This window comes from Adiantum capillus-veneris, chromosome 23 (genome assembly GCF_014529385.1).
Source record: "Adiantum capillus-veneris isolate H3 chromosome 23, ASM1452938v2, whole genome shotgun sequence".
Lineage (NCBI taxonomy): Eukaryota > Viridiplantae > Streptophyta > Polypodiopsida > Polypodiales > Pteridaceae > Adiantum > Adiantum capillus-veneris.
Window position 1 is genome coordinate 68,159,773 of NC_140953.1, and position 18,940 is coordinate 68,178,712.

The 18,940-nt window shown below is 41.7% G+C and overlaps 1 protein-coding gene across 1 annotated transcript; it reads left to right on the forward strand.

Annotated features, from left to right (window-relative positions):
* Positions 1 to 10,409: 10,409 nt before the first annotated feature.
* On the forward strand, positions 10,410 to 16,597 carry LOC147427918 (aquaporin TIP1-2-like). Its single transcript, XM_086496923.1, has 6 exons — positions 10,410 to 11,071; positions 12,980 to 13,097; positions 13,628 to 13,818; positions 14,121 to 14,307; positions 15,015 to 15,207; positions 15,821 to 16,597. Exons 1-6 carry the CDS (start codon positions 10,652 to 10,654, stop codon positions 15,906 to 15,908), a joined length of 1,197 nt encoding a protein of 398 aa, XP_086353049.1. The 5' UTR covers positions 10,410 to 10,651; the 3' UTR covers positions 15,909 to 16,597.
* The last annotated feature ends 2,343 nt before the right edge of the window (positions 16,598 to 18,940 follow it).

Consider the following 18,940-nt stretch of genomic DNA (forward strand, 5'->3'; position numbering starts at 1 on the left):
ATACGTTAGAGGGAACTAGGATAACCAACATACCTCACTTGGGTGATAGAAGGATTATTACAAATTTTTCTTCTTATTCACACACACATACAAACAAGTATATATAGTATATCAATCTTCCTCTCTCTTTTTGATTTATCCATCAAAAGATTGTATAATTTTCTCTTTCCCTTGACCAACCAAGTGACTTGGATCACCCCAAGCAAAAATGTGGGGGAAAAAGTTAGCACTTTTTTGCAAGCTGTCATTCTAAAGGGAGAAATGTTAGAGCATGCTATATGATTTGAAACTCTCAACAAACTATAGTAGATGTTGCAATGGCAACAAAAGATTGAGACTGTGCAAGGTGGCCATAGCCACATGGTTGATCGACAATGCTATGTAGCATCGAGAAATTTTGTGTGCACGCTAGAGAGAAAGGAGACAACTCATTAGCGACAACGTGATGGTAATAGGCTAGCTTGTGGGCGAGTCAATGTTATTGATGGTACTACTCCATAGTTCCACTAGTAGTAATATGGGTGTGCTAGCAAAGTAGTGGCGGCACCAGTCTAGGTAATGATGGACATAAGAGCTATGTACAGGAAGGGTTGGCATCACACATGCACTATCATGATGCAAGAGCTATGTAAGGAAAGGGTTGTCATCACATATACACTATCATCACACAAGGGTGTGGGAGCAACATTGTAGTGTGGCTTGAGCGGGGTTGTGCTCGGTGTGGCACGAAATAGAAGGAAGCCAAGGCAAGTGTAGCACACAAGGGAGAAAGAAGCATGAGTAGGGAGAGGCAAAAAAAGAGGGGGGATATGGGATAGTGTGTGTATCCGTGCACCCTTATGGTGTGTCTCATATGGCATGAGTTTGTTTGTGCTCTTTGATATTGTATTTGCAATACATATGCAACATGCATGTTAAAACATCATACATGTTGCTCCCTTGGAGACGAGAAAAGCAAAGAAAAAATGAATCCATGTTTTTCTTTGCCGCAGCAGTGCGTGGTCACATACTAGTGGTAAGCCTAAGGTGCTTATTTCAAATGAGGCCAAGAGATTGAGCCGCTTGGCTCAATCCCAACCATGGAATATGCATTGATCCAACCTTAGAGAGCTCATCACTTGTGTTGACTGTGGACGACATGAAAAGCAAATCGCCCTTCTTTTCTGATAGTCTGCATTTTGAGCATCATCAAAAGCTCTCCTACATCGCGTTTTTGGCACGTAGAAGGACGACAATGGGCTCATAGATTTAGGGGACTTTGTCCCACGTTTTGAAGGTCTCCTATATCTTTTGTGTTTGTAATAACTCTTGTTTTGTGTGTCAGAGAAAGCACATATATTCACAAATAGTGGACGTTTCGACACAATCACGACTCCAACTCGACAACAGTGCAAGGTTCATTATCTGCATCCATCATGCCTATGGATTTGCTTGGTCCAACACATAAAGCCTACGGGGCAGGGCCTGAATTCCCTTCCTTATAATTTCTAGAGACCACACTGTCAAGTGCACGATATATTTAGCATTTTCACTTTGTGACGCTTCATTGCAAGACAAAATGTTTAACTATTCACATTGCATTTATGTAGCTTGACACAAATATTGTCCTCCAGCTTGCACAATTGGAAGACGTCCATACACTATTATCAAGTCATTAGTGCAGTTTAACTTTTATAGTATGTTGATGCTTTGCGTATTTTTTCCCATTTCAATGCTTCCTTAAGTTTAGCCACATATTTTTGTCACTGGTACATGCTCAATCTCAATCATTGTATCTTTATATCAAATACACATGCACTTCTTTTGTAACAGTTCGCCAATGCACTTTGTACTTTTTTACTTCAATGCTAGATGCTTGATGTCAATCTGCACATGTCTTGTTATGTTCTATAGCAATGTCCACTAAGTAAGACTAGTTCTACGTGGAGCGTCCTCTAGCCTTGTTTGAGAAAAATGCTTCGGGCCAACCAAGTTAACATAACATCCACCTTAACCTCTTCTCAACACTAAAGTACACGGGGTCTTCAATGAAGGCCCAACCATGGGATCCACGGTGTTGAACTCAAGGCGGGAAGCACGAGATGTGAAGGCCCGCGTCCGATTTCAAGAACAGTAAACTAGGACGGATTTTGTAAACTCGAACAAGGGGGACACGCATCGAAATTTACTTATTAGGATTTTTTTTGCCATGGGTTTCACATTGTGCGCACGAGGGAGGTGGTTAGAGCATCAACCTCGCAAGGGGAAGCTCGTGGGTCTAAGCCTAGGAGGCTCAAAGCAGGCGCTCCACTTTTCCTAAGCGTCCATGAGTCTCGAGATTCTTGCAGAGGATCAACAATTGTTGATCCCATTGCTTTGCCCTCATTAATACCCTATGGGGTTTAGTGTGGAGGTTAACCACTCGGTATGATCTCATTGGGAATTGTGCCATGATCCTATTTTTGGCCTACCCAAAGGGCTAAGGCCATAGTGATGTGTTCCCTTTTTGTTAGTGAAAAAAAGAGAATATTTTTTTAAAACTGCATAAATTTTGGATTGGTCAAGCACATAGAGGATACTCATTACCCAGACAAGCCAATATCTTTTTGATTGGTTGGACGACAACAGATATTAGGAGGACATGGTAATATTTTTGGACTAACACTTAATCATGAAAAGTAGACGTACATCACTTCACAATGACGAGGCATGGCGCTAGCTGAACTGGGAAGAGTGAGATGTGCTAATGTGCTACCCTGTATTTTATTCTCTCTCTCTCTCTCTCTCTCTCTCTCTCTCTCTCTCTCTCTCTCTCTCTCTCTCTCTCCCCTTCTATTGAGCAGAACGAGAGGGTGAACCATGACCTTCTCGATAGGTCTAGACTCTCTCTCCTATCATGTGGCTTGAGACCAAACTCTGAAGGAAGTGAGCCCGAGAGCGTCATGGCATATATATTGACCCTAACAAAGGTGAGCTTGTGACACAAGAGTGGCAATGCAGCCCCGCAAGCTGTTGAAGGAAAGATCTAAGTGCTTCAAGGCATTGGAGTTGGTCAAGGTCGCGGGAATCGGCCCTTGCAGTGGGTTGTAGCTCACATCGAGGTACGTCAGCATGGCAGAGAGGTTACTCTTGCACCAGCTATCAAATGTCCCTAATAGATTGTTGTGAGACAAATCTAGCTGTTGTAGAGAGTGGAAGGAGAGCAGTTCATGTGTGGCAGCTGGTAGTTGGTGTGTGGGGGAGTTAATTGTGGGACAACAAAAGGGTCTAGAGGGAAGGCAAGTTGCTGCCCAGCCCCTACGGCAATGAGCCAGAAATCTGCATGTAGTCCAGTGACACATGCTGCAAGGATCGGGCGTTGTTGACGTTGATCGTGAGAAGAGTGGAGAGCTAACATCTATGGCTGTTAGTTGTTATCATGGAGTTGGACATGTAGTTGAGGTTAAGGAGGGTAAGGGAGGGGGTATGAGGGATAACAAATTGGTGAGGTTGTTCTGAGAAAGGTCGAGCGATGTGAGAGAGGCTAAGGACAAGAGACCAATAGAGGGTGTGAGAGTTCCTCATAGCTTCTTGTTAGATAGGTTAATTGCAAGCAGCTTGACCCTCTTCTCATCACATGTCAAGCCACTCCAGTTATCTTTGCAGGGGTTGACTACGAATAAGGAACTAGAGTTGTCCACATCCCAAGAATGCAGTTGCACTCCTAAGGTAATGTGTGCATTTGTCGCACGTGTCAAAGCAAGGGACTTGCCGTACACTGTGTGCGAGCCACAAATGGCTGCAAGCACACAACCAGACTAATCTAGCAAGCTCAAGAGAGCAAGGGTGTGTCACTCACCGCCCTACGCTCGCCTTCGTGGAGATTCCTTGCCGCGAAGAAGAGGGAGCTACCGTCGTGCCATGCTCAACCGCCTCGCCGTCGCAACGCTCGATCACTCTCTATCTCTCTCTCTCTCTCACTCACTCACTCTCACACACACACACACACACACACACACACACACACACACACACACACACACACACCCGCGCGTATACACACATACACAAGGAGATGAAGAAGAAGATGGAGATGGAGCAAGAGCACTCTTCAATTGTCACAAATGAGAGAATGAGTGATTTTTAGGTTTAGGTGACTTTTATATGAGCTCGCCCATTCACACTTGAGCACCCATGCTTAGCCAAATAACCCTTAAATGTTCCAGTTAGAGTGCACCTCTCATCGGTGATCACTCTTACCCTTTTCCTATTGGACCGACAAGCCCGGTCTTTGACTCAAAACAATGTAATGTGTGTGGATGTTTATTGGGCTGATGCCTATTTTCCAAGGTCAGCACCAAGCGATAGGGGCGTTGTGCAATTACCAAGCCTCCTATTCGCTCGGTGTTGACTTCACTGTCACATGGAATGTCTTTGACACCAAGGTCAGCACCAAGCGACAAGGAGCGTTGGGCAGTCCCCAAGCTTCCTATTCGCCCAGTGCTGACTCCAGTGTCTGACTTGTCGGTTAACATGCCCCCCTTCCTGATGTAGATTCCGTCCTCAAATCTATTGTGTTGAAGCTCGTTCGTGGAAGAGCATTTGAGATGAATGTCCTTAGTCTTCTTCAATCACTGCAAAATCAAACAAAATTGGCACAGTAATTGCATTCTTATATACAATTAAAAAGCATATGCAGTTGTAGGAAGACAAATTGATTGGTAACAGAATAGTAAACAATTTATCAGACATAAATAGTAATATAATCTAACGCATAAACAGTTGTAAAGGTAAAAAACTAAACAAGTCTAAGATCGTTAATTTAACGGTCAAAAGGTACTAGAGATCAACTATTAATACCATGGCAAGCTTCTCAATTTTCTCTGGTCAATTAAGTTGTTAAATCGTGAGAGCTACGTATTTCATGTCTGAGGGCTGACTAGAGGCTATACCTAGAAGACCTTGTAGTTAAGCTGCGCTAAAAGGAATTTCTCATGAAATCATCGACTGACTGATTCCCTTTTCTTTGATCCCCCAAAGTCTTTTCTCATTGATTCACTTTTGATATGTGTGCTTATTTTATATGCCTTGGGTTTTTTGCTTTTCAAGGAAAAGCGCCCACACTGGGAACCTCTAGGGCTCTAGTACCATAGGCGATACATGTGAGTGAAGTACCAAATCAAGCTAAGATTTCTCTTCCCACTTAAGATTCTACATTGTGGCATTGCTTCCTCTCTTGTGCTTGATCTTTAATGGCTTGAGCTTTTTGCTTTCGCTCCTTCACTTGGTGAATTTTATCCAACATATCAGCCGTGAGAGGCAAATGGTACTTCTTTAATCTGCAACCGTTTGATCCAATTAGGCATCTCCTCTCCCTTTAATGTCGCAAGTTTTACAGCACACTAGGTGATATGTCGTTGATCACAAATGGACCATTATCTTGCCTTTTCAATTTTTTGGAGTATTGCTTCAAGGTATAGACTAATATATAGTCTCCCTTTTGAAACTCCTTGTTTAGCACGTACTAGTCATGGAACTCTTTCATTTGTCATTTTTGTACATATATGGCTGCAACAGCCTTGACTCGCAATTCATCTATTTTGATTTTTTTTTTTCTGGTTCGTTTTCAACATTTTAGTTTGGTAACTTTGGGGGGTCATATAACAATGTTACCGTCCCCAAGCTCATCACATTAGTAAACTCCCTTTACAATACTTAAGCTAAAGGTCAATAAGGACTAAGCCCACTAGAAAGACCTAGTACATTGCACACAATGCTGCCTAAATCGGATTAAGAACCTAAGTAACCATTGATTATTAGGAATGCATTCCCCATGGTATTAAGAGGAGATCTCTAATGCCTAGCTTGGTCAAACTAGCTTAGTCGGACTGCTTGACTTTTAAACCTAGACAAGTGATTATGACAAAAAATTACATTGAATTTAATGTTTGATACTAAGGAAATTCCTTGAATATTATGCTACCAATCATAGTTAAAGCAGACAAACATGGATGCAAAAAAGATAAGGAGCAATGCTAAGGGACAAGAAAAACCTGTTTGTGTTGATGATCGTGCTTGATTTGAAGAGTGAACGAGAGAAACATTCCCATGGTCCAAATCCTAACAACAGCAACACGTTCCTGTACACATTATAAAACACAAGAATACCTCTAGGAGGCACATCAGTGGGAAGAGGCACCAACCCTTATTGAACACAATTAAACAACATAAGGAACCCTAACCTAATTATTTGCACTCCCCCTAAAGAGTATAGAGAATAGGATATTGTAGAGATTGGGGGGAACCCTAAGGCTAAACCCCTATTCTCGTCATCGAGAAAAACAAAGTCATTATCCGTGAGACCATATGTGCCATCTGTGTAATCATGTAAATTGTCTTCATCATTAGAGGCACCATTCTGTACTAAGAAGGTCACTAGACGTCTATAGTCATCTTGGTCAAAAGAGTAGGCTTGTGCAATGGGAGAAACGCTCTCTACTAAGTATAGATCAGTCATGGTCAAGAGACGTATCAGCCATTCTAACTCGTCAAATTTTCTCTCACATGCTAGCGTACCTACCAAATCCATTCATCACAGGCAAGCGCCGGAAAGACCATGTGAAACACTTGTGAAAACTAACGAGGGTACCTCTCACCCAAGGCAGGAGTGGATGACTCTAACGTACTAGCCATATCTGTACACACCGATAGATGATGGTTAGAGTGCAAACATTATAAGGGTCGTGTCAAAAGGTTGTGTCCTTGTGCATAATGTGTTTTTATGATTTTGTGTTATGTATAGAACTTGTAAGTTTTCAGATTATTGTTTGGTGGTTCTTGCTCTTTTACTTTTTTATCTTGTTTTCTGAGTATAAGGCTTTATATATACATTCCCTAAGATTGGAGATTGAGAGGTCGTGGAGAAAGGTTGAGAGGGAAGCAAGTGAATGATGGATGTCAGCAAACACTCCCCCCTTCCTTGGATAGATCATACCTTTTGGAATGATGTCATCACCTTTTGAAAACAATTGTTCCAAGTTGTTATGCGTGAAGACTTTGACCAATAGTTTTCGACCACCCTAGGCATTTCATCTAGTTGCAAGGGTGGTAAAGTACTCTCCCATGATTTTATTTGCAACGTTGTTGTAGGTGGTGAACTTACAAAGGGAGGTGAAAATTATTCCTTATTTGTATGGATATGTACAATGGTAGGTGGAGGTTGTGTCGAAGATTCTATTTCCGTATAGGAACTACATGAAGAGCAAGAAGCTTCATTTGACTTTCCTATTTCCTGAGTTAGGTGGAACAAATCGTTCTTTCTCCGGTACCCAAACTAGCTCTGGAGCGGGTGTGTAGCATTCTGTGATTTTTTTCTTTCCCCATTCTAAATTCGTTTTGGAGCTACAAGATTGGGCTCACATGGGCCAGGTGACAAGTAAGAGCACAATTTACGTTTTGGCACCTAGATTTGATCATTTCCTTCATAGTAGCCTTGGGCTTCCAATAGTTATTTAGGAATCCAACGCAACATTTCTTTGCACGAGTGGGACGTCTCTTACCAGGCTCCTGTCTTTTTGCACTAGCTATGGTTGCTAAAGAAGCTTTAGGGACCCACTTGCATGTTTTTTTTGTTATATGAGGATGGGTCTTGTGTGTCTCAAGCTTTATTTCAACTACAGCAGTTGAAGCTTTAGAGAGTTGGGCTATGGCGACATATAGTTCAACCTCTTGGACATGCAATGTTTTGGGTTTTATTTCCTTAAGAGGCAATATCTCAGGGACTATGGCTTGAGTGGCAGGGCTAAGAGTTGGTTTTTATGCTGTGACACCCCCTGTCCCCCAATTAATAGTGCCTTTGCTGGATATCATCCACGTGCATCCTAGGTTTCTATTAACCTCCATAGTTCTAGCAGGCATGACCAAAAAGTTTTGAGCTACAACTTCGTTGTCATAACTGATAGAAGTGTGCCAGATTCTAAAAACCGCAGTTATTTTCTTGTTGACACCCTTGACTTGGATAATACTGTAATGAAATTGGCCTATTTAATTTGAGAGTAGCGGAAATTAATGAGAGTACTTTTGAGAAATGACTTTGTGAGCATAGCAGGTGAACATAATTGAAGATAGCAACATAACCATAGAAATTAGTTAACTTGGCATGAACAATACTCTTGCAAGAGAGAGAATTTAGAGAACATGACAACAATTGAGGACTGGATTTATGTGGAGCCGGTCCCCCCTCCAATAGGCATTTGTATTATGATTTCTCCCATTAAGAGAGACTTGTTACAATACAATCTTTGTGTTCTTTGTGACCTAGGTGATGCAATGAAGATGGAAAGCTTCATGAATCACAAACATAACATAAACTTGAAGAAAGCTTTAACTATCCCAAGCCTCAGTCCCAAGACCTCAAACACCTTCGAAGGTGGAGAGAGCTAGCAGGGAATGAGTGTAGGGAAGAGGAAGAAGAAACATTTCGTAGGAGAAAGAATTAGTTCCTCACTTATCATAACTCTTGTTGCTAGCATACATAATAGCATAGTAATGAAGAAGAAGGAGATGGCAAGCTTAAGCATTGAAGCATGGCTCTTGGTTGGATTTGCACTCCATATCCAAGAGTGTTGGTGTAGGCTCTCAACCTCTACTTGCTTGGAGAAGGAGAGGGAGCTCTTGCACTTTGCATAGCACACAATGAGAGTGTTTGTGAGTGTGTGTGGGTGAGTATACCCCCTAAGCAACCCCCTAGCTTACTTGGGTCGACCCCTCCTTGTAGCTCATGCTTGAAGCTCATTGGACCCCTCCAGGCCTAGCCAATCACAAGCAAGACGCATTACAAGCGGCAAGGTAGCCTTGAGACAAGTGTCCCCCTTTCCCTTTTGAGAGAGAGGGCTAGATAAATGCTAAATCAATTAATTAAATCTCCTAAATTATTATTGGACCCCTTGGGTGGCCAACCAATAGGCTTCAGGCACACCATGAGGGCAACATGAGGAGGAACTTGACAAGTGTCTCTTTTGCTTTCTTTGTACCATGCATGCCTTGTGTGAGTGTGTGGGTGTTCTCTTTCATCCCCCCTCATGTAGGGCTCGCCCCCTCCTTGTAGGGATTGAATCTTTGACTTTTTGACACCTCAAGCCCCTCATGCATAGGCCCAGTTCCCACCACAAGCTTGGCTCATAAGCACTTTAAGCTTAGGCTCGGTTCTCACCTCAAGTGCAACCCTAGCATCTAGTGCAACCCTAGCATCTCAAGCATGTCAAGCACCTCAAGCATCTCAATAATTAAGCATCTCAAGCACCTCAATCATCAAGCACCTTAGTCATCAAGCAGGACAAGCACCTCGAGCTGGGTCGGGTTCCCGCGCCTCAAGCTCAGCCCTAGCTTACCTAAGGTCAAAGGCCTTTTACACACATTATTGGAGGTATTCAATGAAGCTAACCCTAAGGTCGTATGTTCCATTTGTTAGCCTTGCTCTTTGATAGACCATCTCTCATTTGGCCCCCTTTACCATTGGCCCCGTGTTGAGATAGATCTATAAGCACATGTCTATATCTTAACACTTGTTCCAGTTTATTCTCCCACATTAAGTGATCAATTTAATATGAGAAAATCATTTGGATTGGTTAGATATTAGATATTAGATTTTATGACAATACTCTCAGATAGAGGTGGCTTTCCCAACTGACACCACATTCCATATGACAATAGATTATATTTCGCACTCGTGTTTAACAAGGCGTTAAATAGCACTTTTTCATAAGCGCTATTTAGTTCAATAAAGTATCGTAGAGGTGTGTAAGAGTCCAACCAATCCTCCTCTGTTTCAACGTGGAATGCATGTGTAACTCCAACGCTGGCCTCTCGTTGGCGTCTTTTGCGTTGTTGTCTTTCTCGAGCCTCAACTCTTGCTTGGATCTTTTTAAGTTCTGCTTGTTCTTTGGATGCTTTCTTTTGGTGGATGGCTTGTAACTCTTCCTGGCTTAGAGGATCATAGTACATTCTGTATCTACTCTCATTAAGAAATCCAATGGTTTAACCTTCATTTATTTTAGCACGCACATTTGCTCAATATCGTCGCCTCTTATATCTCTTACTCTTCTTGTCTAATTTTTTATTACATCCGACCTCTAGTGAAGAGTCACTAGATGAATCGCTACTTGTGTCTTCTGCTCCCTTGGATAGATTGTCATTTAGGGTACCACTGGACCCTGAATGGGTTGTTCCCACATTTGCACTAAGATTTAACTCAGATTCTTCGTTCTCGGAGTCAATTTCAATTGATGATTTTGACCCCAAATCGTGTGGACTATAATCTTGTGAAACGTTACTGATTCCCATGCTAGTCAAACCTTCATCCTTTATGTAGCACTATCAAGATTCAATTTCATAGATGACGTTCTCTCCTCCCTTCGTTCTCTCCTCCCTTTAACCACCATGCTTGTTTTCAACCATTGTTCTTTCTTCTCCTCAAAAATCAGTAGGTGATTGAAGCGCTGCGTTGGGGCGACGATTGCGAAAGAGCAAGCGAGCGAACAAGCTCGGAACCAGCGATAATGGCGATCAGCTTGTGGACACCAGTGTGCTAGGGATTGTGTGTGAACGCGCACGTTTGTGAGCGTGCGTGCGTGCGTGTGTGTGTGTGTGTGTGTGTGTGAGAGAGAGAGAGAGAGAGAGAGAGAGAGAGAGAGAGATGGATGCGTTCCATCATCCGGCTTCAAGACTCGGGAACATAGTGAACAAGAGCCCGAATTATGTGCCTCTACACTTGACAGATGCATCGGACCAAGAGTTCTTTAATTCTGAGCTGCAGAGAGAAGGCCAACAGCAAGCAGCAAGCCCTAATCCACAACAGCAGCAGAGAGGTGCAAGTGGGGCTGGCGGCGGACCCAACAACAAACCCGTGCTGCCGACTTTGCCTGCATCCCCCCCTCCCATGAAGGTTCCCCCATATGTTGCAAGGGCGGTGGGCTCACAGTTTGTCAGCTCTCCTCCTACAGAAAGAGATGCTCACATGGTGGAGCTACATGGTCAACCTGCAAGTTCTCCAGCTTCTGTCCAGACCATGGTCGAAGGAGCGGTTAAGCTTGTGACTATGCTCAATTTTATGAAGGTTAGTTCTGTCAAATACAGAAAAATACGTACCTGAATCTGTGTTGCAAGAGATGTTGCATGATACGTATTTCTATATTGAGGGGCATGAGAAGTGGGTCACACACACTGTTTCTCACCCTCTTATGTAGGCCGGTTCCTATCCCCATTGCAGCCTTTCTTCTACTTTTACGGTATTTGTATGTTGCCCATAATGATATTCTTGATGGATATTCTTAATTTCTGACGTACTCGGGTGTGGTGGCTATTATGAGCCTGCTCCAATGATTCACTATAGGAGATCTAGTATGTGTAGGATCAAGCTGGTTTCAGTTTGAAGACCTTATGTGCAACTTAGATTTGGAAAACACAAAATGAAGAGCTCCATGTGTACATGGTCATCACAACTCCTAATGTGCTAGCGGGGTCATAGTCGTATGACATGAGGATCAGCCTGTGAAGTTAATTTCCTGTGTTTCTCACCATTCGAAAACATTTAGAGGAGAAGGGAGATAGGCATACAAACCATTTTCTATCTTAGGATGTTAAGTGGCCTCATGTGAAGGGAGATATGTTACAGTGTGTAGCGGAAGGCGAGAAGAAAGAGACAATGGCATCAGAGAGAAGAGAGAGATGGACAAAGGCTGGAGAGCCCATTTGCTTCAGATGGAAAGCTCTGTGAATGCATGTATAGTGAGCCCTGCAGGGTAAGGTCGGGCAAATATCACGACCAAAATTAAAACTCTTATCCTAAAAATAATAAAATGGCCAAAATAGGCCTGAGAGAGGCGAAGTGTTGGTGCAAACCCTAAATGTGCCTGAGATCCCTGTCCAGTAGGTGTATAGGTGGCCAACCCACAACCAAGGGCTGATGCATGTGTAATGAGGAGGAAAGCATTTAGAGGGCGAACATAACTCTAACAAGATAAGCTTACAATTCTTGCCCTAGCCTAGCTTAAAGCCTCCATGTTTTAGAAAGCCAGTGTGGCTTTTCACCTTCTTTCCCTGCATCACACAACTTGTTTTGGTTAAAGATCAGCTGCTGCACCTTGTTGTCATCGATAGCCGTATTAGATTGTGGCGCTTCGTGGCCATCTTGAGCCTTTGTGGGGTCCAGCCATGGAGCTTTTCCTAAGTAGAGGAGTCCAACACCAAGGCTGCAAGCTTGCTAAGTTTCATCCAAGGAACAACCATTAATCTCTCTTTTGAGCTCATGAGCACGAAGAGGAGATCCTATCGATAACAATTCTGCATTAATATAGATTGGAACAGTAACTTCCTTGTCACCCTAGGTTGCCAAGAGATTTGGTTCTGTATTCTCGAAACCCACACTTGCCATCTGTGTGTGCTACTTCATTTAAGGAGTGCTAACAAGGGTAATAGCATGTTCTCCTACATGCACATTGCACAAAATGGAACAGCCAGGACGGGGACAGGGTTTAGAGGGGAATCTTGTTTCCACAAGGGAGGTTTGAAACAAGGGGACAGCGCGGGATGGTGTTGGGATGGGGGGAGCGGGACGAGAAAGGGGACAAGAAGCCCAAAAACGGGTGTCCCTTGTTAGTATGCATTTATATCTGTTATGCCAATTCTCACTAAAAATTATAAGTGTTTTGTTGGCACTGCCTTTCGAGAGAAAGATAGTGACTATGCTAAGCGTTCTAGAGCAATGGACGGACTAATAGCAAGCATGTGCTCTTTCTATGTCTTTGAGATGTTGACCCCCCCCCCCCCCCCCCCCCCGCCTCCAGGCATTGCCATCGTCTGCCTGCAATGCTTTAGAACTTTGGTTGTGTTTATATGTGCCCTTGACCATTGCTTGTACTCTAATATGGATTGCTGAATTTAGACAAGAGATGTGCTCCTACTTCTCTGTGTAATGTTTGCTCGTCTTACAGAATGCTCCTCTAAACTTGGGTCCATAATACAGGTTGAACTTGGAGACAGGAAAACGCTGCGCTCCAAAGAGCAATGGCAGGCTGCAGGTGCAGAACTGATAGGGACCATGCTATTTGTGTACCTTGGCTGTGGCTCAGTTGTGGCAACTGGTAAGCTTCTTAGATATGAATGTTTTAAGAGTTTCATTTCATCAATAGGTGGTAGTTAGTTTCTCTTTCCAATTAGCAGCATACAATGGTGGGCATCTGGTTAAATATCATGGTATGTCCCCGGACTTCAGGATGGGTGCGTTAGCTATGTCCAGTCAAGTGTGAACATGGCCACCTCTTAAGTGAGTCCTATAAATAGGACTTGGGTCTCATTAGTGAGACATGTTGTGTGATTACCACACTGAGTAGCTCTACCCACACAGCCATATTGGTGTGGGCTGGGGTCATATTTCATGATGGTTTATATAGGAGATTACGTTCAGAAAACTGTGTCAAGAGGGTAGTTTTGGTACCACTTACTCATCTTTTAAGCGTGATTATGGAAATGAGTTGATGCAAAGGTCTTGGAACAATCTTTTTTACTAATCTTTCACTGTCTATCACATTTGATTTTGAGGAATGTGAAGCTTTTCCTAACATGGCATTGATTCACTGGTCATAATCAGGTTTTGTCTATCTTTTCTTAATAGGGATGTTGAGCTTGGGGATGAGCCCAAGCAGATTGGTCGCTATTGCTTTGGCTCATGGACTGGCAATAGCATGTCTTGCAGGAGCTACTGGAGCCATATCAGGCGGGCACCTCAATCCTGCTGTTACCCTTGCCTTTGTCATTGCTGGCAAAGAAACCCTGCTTCGGGCTGGCCTTTATGTCGGAGCACAGGTCTAATTGCCTCCTTAATTTGGAAGGTTTTCAAATTCAAAATAGGAAGCAACGGCATGAATAGTCTGCTTTCATTGTATCTTGTGAAATGCGTTAATCTTAGTCACATGTTTGCACCCCGCTACACACACACACACACACACGCACACGCACGCACACATAATGTATTATGTATATATGCATATATATATTTATATATACATACGTTTATGTATATGTATGTTCATAGGTCTGCATGCGTTAAAGCAAATTGTGTACTCTCTGAACTTATGGGCTTTTCAGTCGTGTCCACTTATGAGCAGTTGTTGGGGGCAGTGATAGGAGCAGCATTATTGAGAGATGCAACACCAAAGCTATGGGTTGGCGCTCTGGGTTCGCATGATCTTTCGAATGGAGTGCATCCAAGTCAAGCCTTCTTGATGGAGATTATGTTGACATTTGTTCTCATCTTTGTCATATTTGGGGTGGCAGTTGATAGACGAGGCCCTGGTAAGAAATGCTTGTTACTGTGTGCTGAAGTCATATCACATTTTTTCAAATTAGCACTTCTCCCTCATGGTACTTGTGATACGCTATTGGTCATTGAGGAATACTTACAAAATTTTGCCAAAGTCTAGTGTGGGGAGCTAGACATGTGTAAGAGGAGGGGTTTTGCACTTAAGAATAGGGTGAGCAGGTAAAGAGCGGGCCCCCTCTGCAGAGAGGGTTGGGTCTTTCACTTCTCCCCTGTGGTACTTGTGGTACGCTATTGTGCATTGAGGAATACAAAATTTTGCCAAAGTCTAGTGTAGGGAGCAGACATGTGTGAAAGGAGGGATTTCACGCTTAAGAATAGGGGGAGAGCATGTAAAGAGCGGGCCACCTCTGCAAAGAGTTGGGCAAGAGGTCCATGGCGTTGTCCTGTAGCCCCTGACACACACACACATATATATATATATATATACAAATATAAATAGCCCAATAAGTACATAAACACCATCAATTGTTTACATATATATGATCAATAAAATAGAACTCTTAGAGCATTTTTGGGAGTAGTAGCTGAGCCTTGGCGTCTTCTTGATGTGGTGATGGCTATGGTCTTTGAAAAAATATAACTTTGCTAGAGAAACCCATGACTGTTAAAATGTTTACTTCCACTCTGTTTTTGTTTTTCTTGTTTTTGTTCTCTTCTTATTGCTGTAACCTTGATGTAGGTGTGATTGCACCCCTTCCAATTGGATTTGCAGTATTAGTAGACCATCTTGTCGGGGTACCATACACAGGCGCATCGATGAACCCTGCCAGAAGCTTTGGCCCTGCGGTTGTTTCAGGCGCTTGGTCCAACAACTTTTGGATTTATTGGTTTGGACCTTGCTTTGGGGCTACCTTTGCCTCTGCTCTTTACAGGTGATGACCAATGCAAAAATTTGCTTATTTACTTTTGTTGAGGTTGGGGGCTATATATATATATATATATACTGTATATCTGTGTGTGTGTGTGTGTGTGTGTGTGAAATCTAAAGGAAAACCTGATCGCAAGGTTCCCTTTCTAACTATATATATACATACATAGTATATGTATATAGATATATATATGTATGTGTGTATATACATGTGTATGTGAGCTTTCCTACATGTAGAAAACTTGGGTACTTCTCCAGTCTTGTGATTTTTTGAATGCGTTGAAATTTAAAAGAAAGCGTGATCACAAGGATCCCTTTCTTATGGATGCACAAATGACTCTGATGGTGGAAAGTTCAACGATGCCACCAAGATTCAAAACCCAAACCTTCACCTACCGAGGGCCATCCTTGTCTGGGAGATTTGAAGTCCTTCAATAAACTTGATAGTACATACCAATGATCATCATGACTAATACTAGAGAGGTCCAAAAACCCTTCAAGCGGACTTGGACTCGTCCTAGTGCCAATCGGGCACATCTGGAGAAAAGCCTGGTTTTGTTTTGACAGCTTGCCTCAATTTTCTTATACTCATTGGATCATGTATGTGGTGATTGCAGATATGTTTTTTTGGAGCCCATCACAATATTGCCTACAACATCTTCCACATCTAGTAGCAAACAACCTACTGTTGCAAGCAGATCATGATATCTAAGCCGCCTTAGAAGTGTGCTCTTTTTCATTTCTCTTTAATCACAATGGTCGGCGGAGCATGCGTGGTGCGCTCAAAAGTGTACAGCTGGCACATTGGTAAAGAACACTTTGGAAGATTCAGATTTCCAAGCAGGAAGTTGAAGGAATTGAAATTCTGAACAGAAACTGGGGTCACTTGGCACAAACTCTTCTTGCACGGAACAAGCTTGGGAACATTGAGCTTGTTGCTTTGGACTATCTCTCTCTCTCTCTCTCTCTCTCTCTCTCAATGATGGCAACCAGTACAAATTTAAAGCTCTAACTCATGTTGGAAGCTTAAACAAAAAAGTTGAAAAAGAGGTCTAAAATAAACAAAAAGTTGAAAGTAAATCACAAGGCTTTCTAATGAAGGACCCATTTATAAACCAAGAAATTGGAGTCAAAAATCCTTGTCCTCTAAGGATAGGTGGTGCATATCTATCCATGTAAAGAACAGCATATTGATTTTGTCTTCCAAATATTAGTTGCATCCTAATCAAGCAACGAACACATCCCTATGGCTCTACCTTATAATAGCTAGAGCCAATTTGCCCTTACAAATATTAGCCATGTAACGTGGTCATGCAAGAGACACATACCTTTGCATATCTATCCATGTAAAGAATGACATTGATTTTGTCTTCCAAATATTAGTTGCATCCTAATCAAGCAACGAACACATCCCTTAGCCAGTGTTCAAGAAAAATGTGTCTCAGCTTAATATCGTGTCGTTTTCAATTTCAAAAATGCTGGAAAAGGAGAAATTCCACCCCAAAATAGAGAAAAATTGTGTAAAAACCGGAAATATAGATCTAATTTTCTAAATTTCCTCTTTGAAAATTCAAGGGAAGGAATTTTGTATGTTTGGAAAAATGATTTTTCCTGAACATTGCTTTGAGCAGGAAGTATGCGTAGGCAACTACCAGTTTAGAAGCACATTCATGTTTGTAGGCATCTCAACAAGATTCTCTTCCTCAGGTCTTCCACCCCCAGGAAGACATACTCCAATCAAGCTAACACTTTTGGCATTAGCACAAGAGGATATCAATCATTTGAATCCTTCGTTTGGCCAAATGTTGCCCACATGAAGAAAACAAGTGGTTCTTGGCCATGATGGCTCTGCCCTTTAAACCAAGAAGAAGAAAGGAGCAACAAGAAGCCATAACTTAGAGAGGGAAAGACATTTAGACATGTCTATCGCCATTTACATAACCTATCCTTGGCCCACAAGATGGTTAAGGTATGTGTACCGAGGTCTCGACATACTTGTTGGGACACATCACATTTTTTGAGTTTCCACCACCCAATTATTAAAAAAACTCAATATTTTGACCTAAAACAATTCCTACATGGACAAAAAGATGCATAAAAACTGGTATATGTATACTAGGGCAACAACCACCCTTGAAGTTTATCTATTTCGATCTGCATAATCTTCTTTTGTATGCAAAGTAGTAGCATGGTTCATGTTGCTCTGTAAGAGACAATTCAACTTGAGCTACAAAACTAGTAAGAAGATGAGGTGATAATACTTCAGATTTAGTAACCCTTATAGTCCTTTTTCCTTTAAAATGTTAATTGTCGTGCTCTTATTATTGGAAGTCTCAGTTATCACTCTCTCATGCTATAATCATGGCATAAGTATATAATCATATTCTACATCAAGATTAAATCTCTGCATGTAATCACAATTGTATAAACATGTATTACACAATGCCAACAAAACAGATATTGACAATACAAGCTATCTCACTTCAATGTGCTTCATGAGAAACTTCTATGAAATCTTAATAAGAAGCCTTTGGTGTAAACACACAATTAGAAGCTCCAACCTTGTCAAGGGTCTTAATTGTCATGTTCTCTATTATTGGAAGTCTTAACTATAACTTTCTATCATGCTATAATCATGGCCTAAGCATATAATCCTATTCTACATCAACATTAAATCTTTGTATGTAATCACAATTGTACAAACATGTATTACACGATGCCAGTAAAACGAATCATGACAACAAAGATATTCCACTTTAGAAACTTATATTAATTCTTAAGAATCCATTGCTCACTTTAGGAACATAAAATCTAGCTCCCTAAGGAAGAGTTTGAGATATGGCTAAAATCCCTGCATCAGTCTACATAGTAGTATGTGATCCACCTATCGACTTATGGATGCAAGTACTTCATGACATCAGATTACCAAAGAAAACTTGATGAGAGAACCAAATTGAAATGAATCATCATAAATAAATATTTGAAATCCTTTTGGTCGTCATACTTACATTTGTAAGATTGAGATCTCCATGTATATGTGACAAAAAAAAAGGCATCGAATATAGCTTGTTTTGTGTTTTTTTGGGTTTCTTCAAATTGTTACTTTCTCTTAGTCTCAATTGTAGAAAATTTAATCTCCTTAAGTCATTTTTGAATTCATACATTGCTATCCATGCAATTGTTATCAGCATGTCAAATCACTTTTGTAAAATCATAGATAATTAGCTTGGCACTTTGAACCTACATCACATTTTACGTCGAAAAACCTTTCGAGTATTCTAGATCCAATAGGTTGAGGCCTTTGGTGGACCCAAAAAGAGTCCTCTTTTATGCCCAAGCAAATTTCGCTAGCACACACCAACACGCTTGTCAAGCATGTAAGTCGGTGCAATCAAAACGATGCCTAAGTTCTTCTAGAGAACTTCTTAAAGATTTAAAGGATGTTTCAGCACTATCTTGAGCTCTTTCAAGCACTCTGTGGCCACTTTTATCTACTTTGCATCACTTGTAAGCTCTCAAGAAAAGTTGAATTACTCAAAGAACTTTGTAGCACTCTTACAGACTTTTTGAACTCTTGAAAGCACTTTTTGGCTCTTATCATGTGGTATTATGGTACCTTAAGGTCCCCAAAGCATCCAGCTTAATGGCATTGACAAAATTGCTTTAGCCAAAGCACAAATCAAAACTAAGAAACTAAAATTTGGAGCATGTATAAGCACACTTCTTAGAACTTTAAC

Bases quoted from the DNA above. Each gene is read 5' to 3' on its own strand.
- LOC147427918 (XM_086496923.1), top strand. From the start codon at position 10,652: ATGGATGCGTTCCATCATCCGGCTTCAAGACTCGGGAACATAGTGAAC. The intron at 13,819-14,120 runs GTCTAATTGCCT...ACTTATGAGCAG, and splicing joins GCCTTTATGTCGGAGCACAG to TTGTTGGGGGCAGTGATAGG. The intron at 15,208-15,820 runs GTGATGACCAAT...TGGTGATTGCAG, and splicing joins TTTGCCTCTGCTCTTTACAG to ATATGTTTTTTTGGAGCCCA.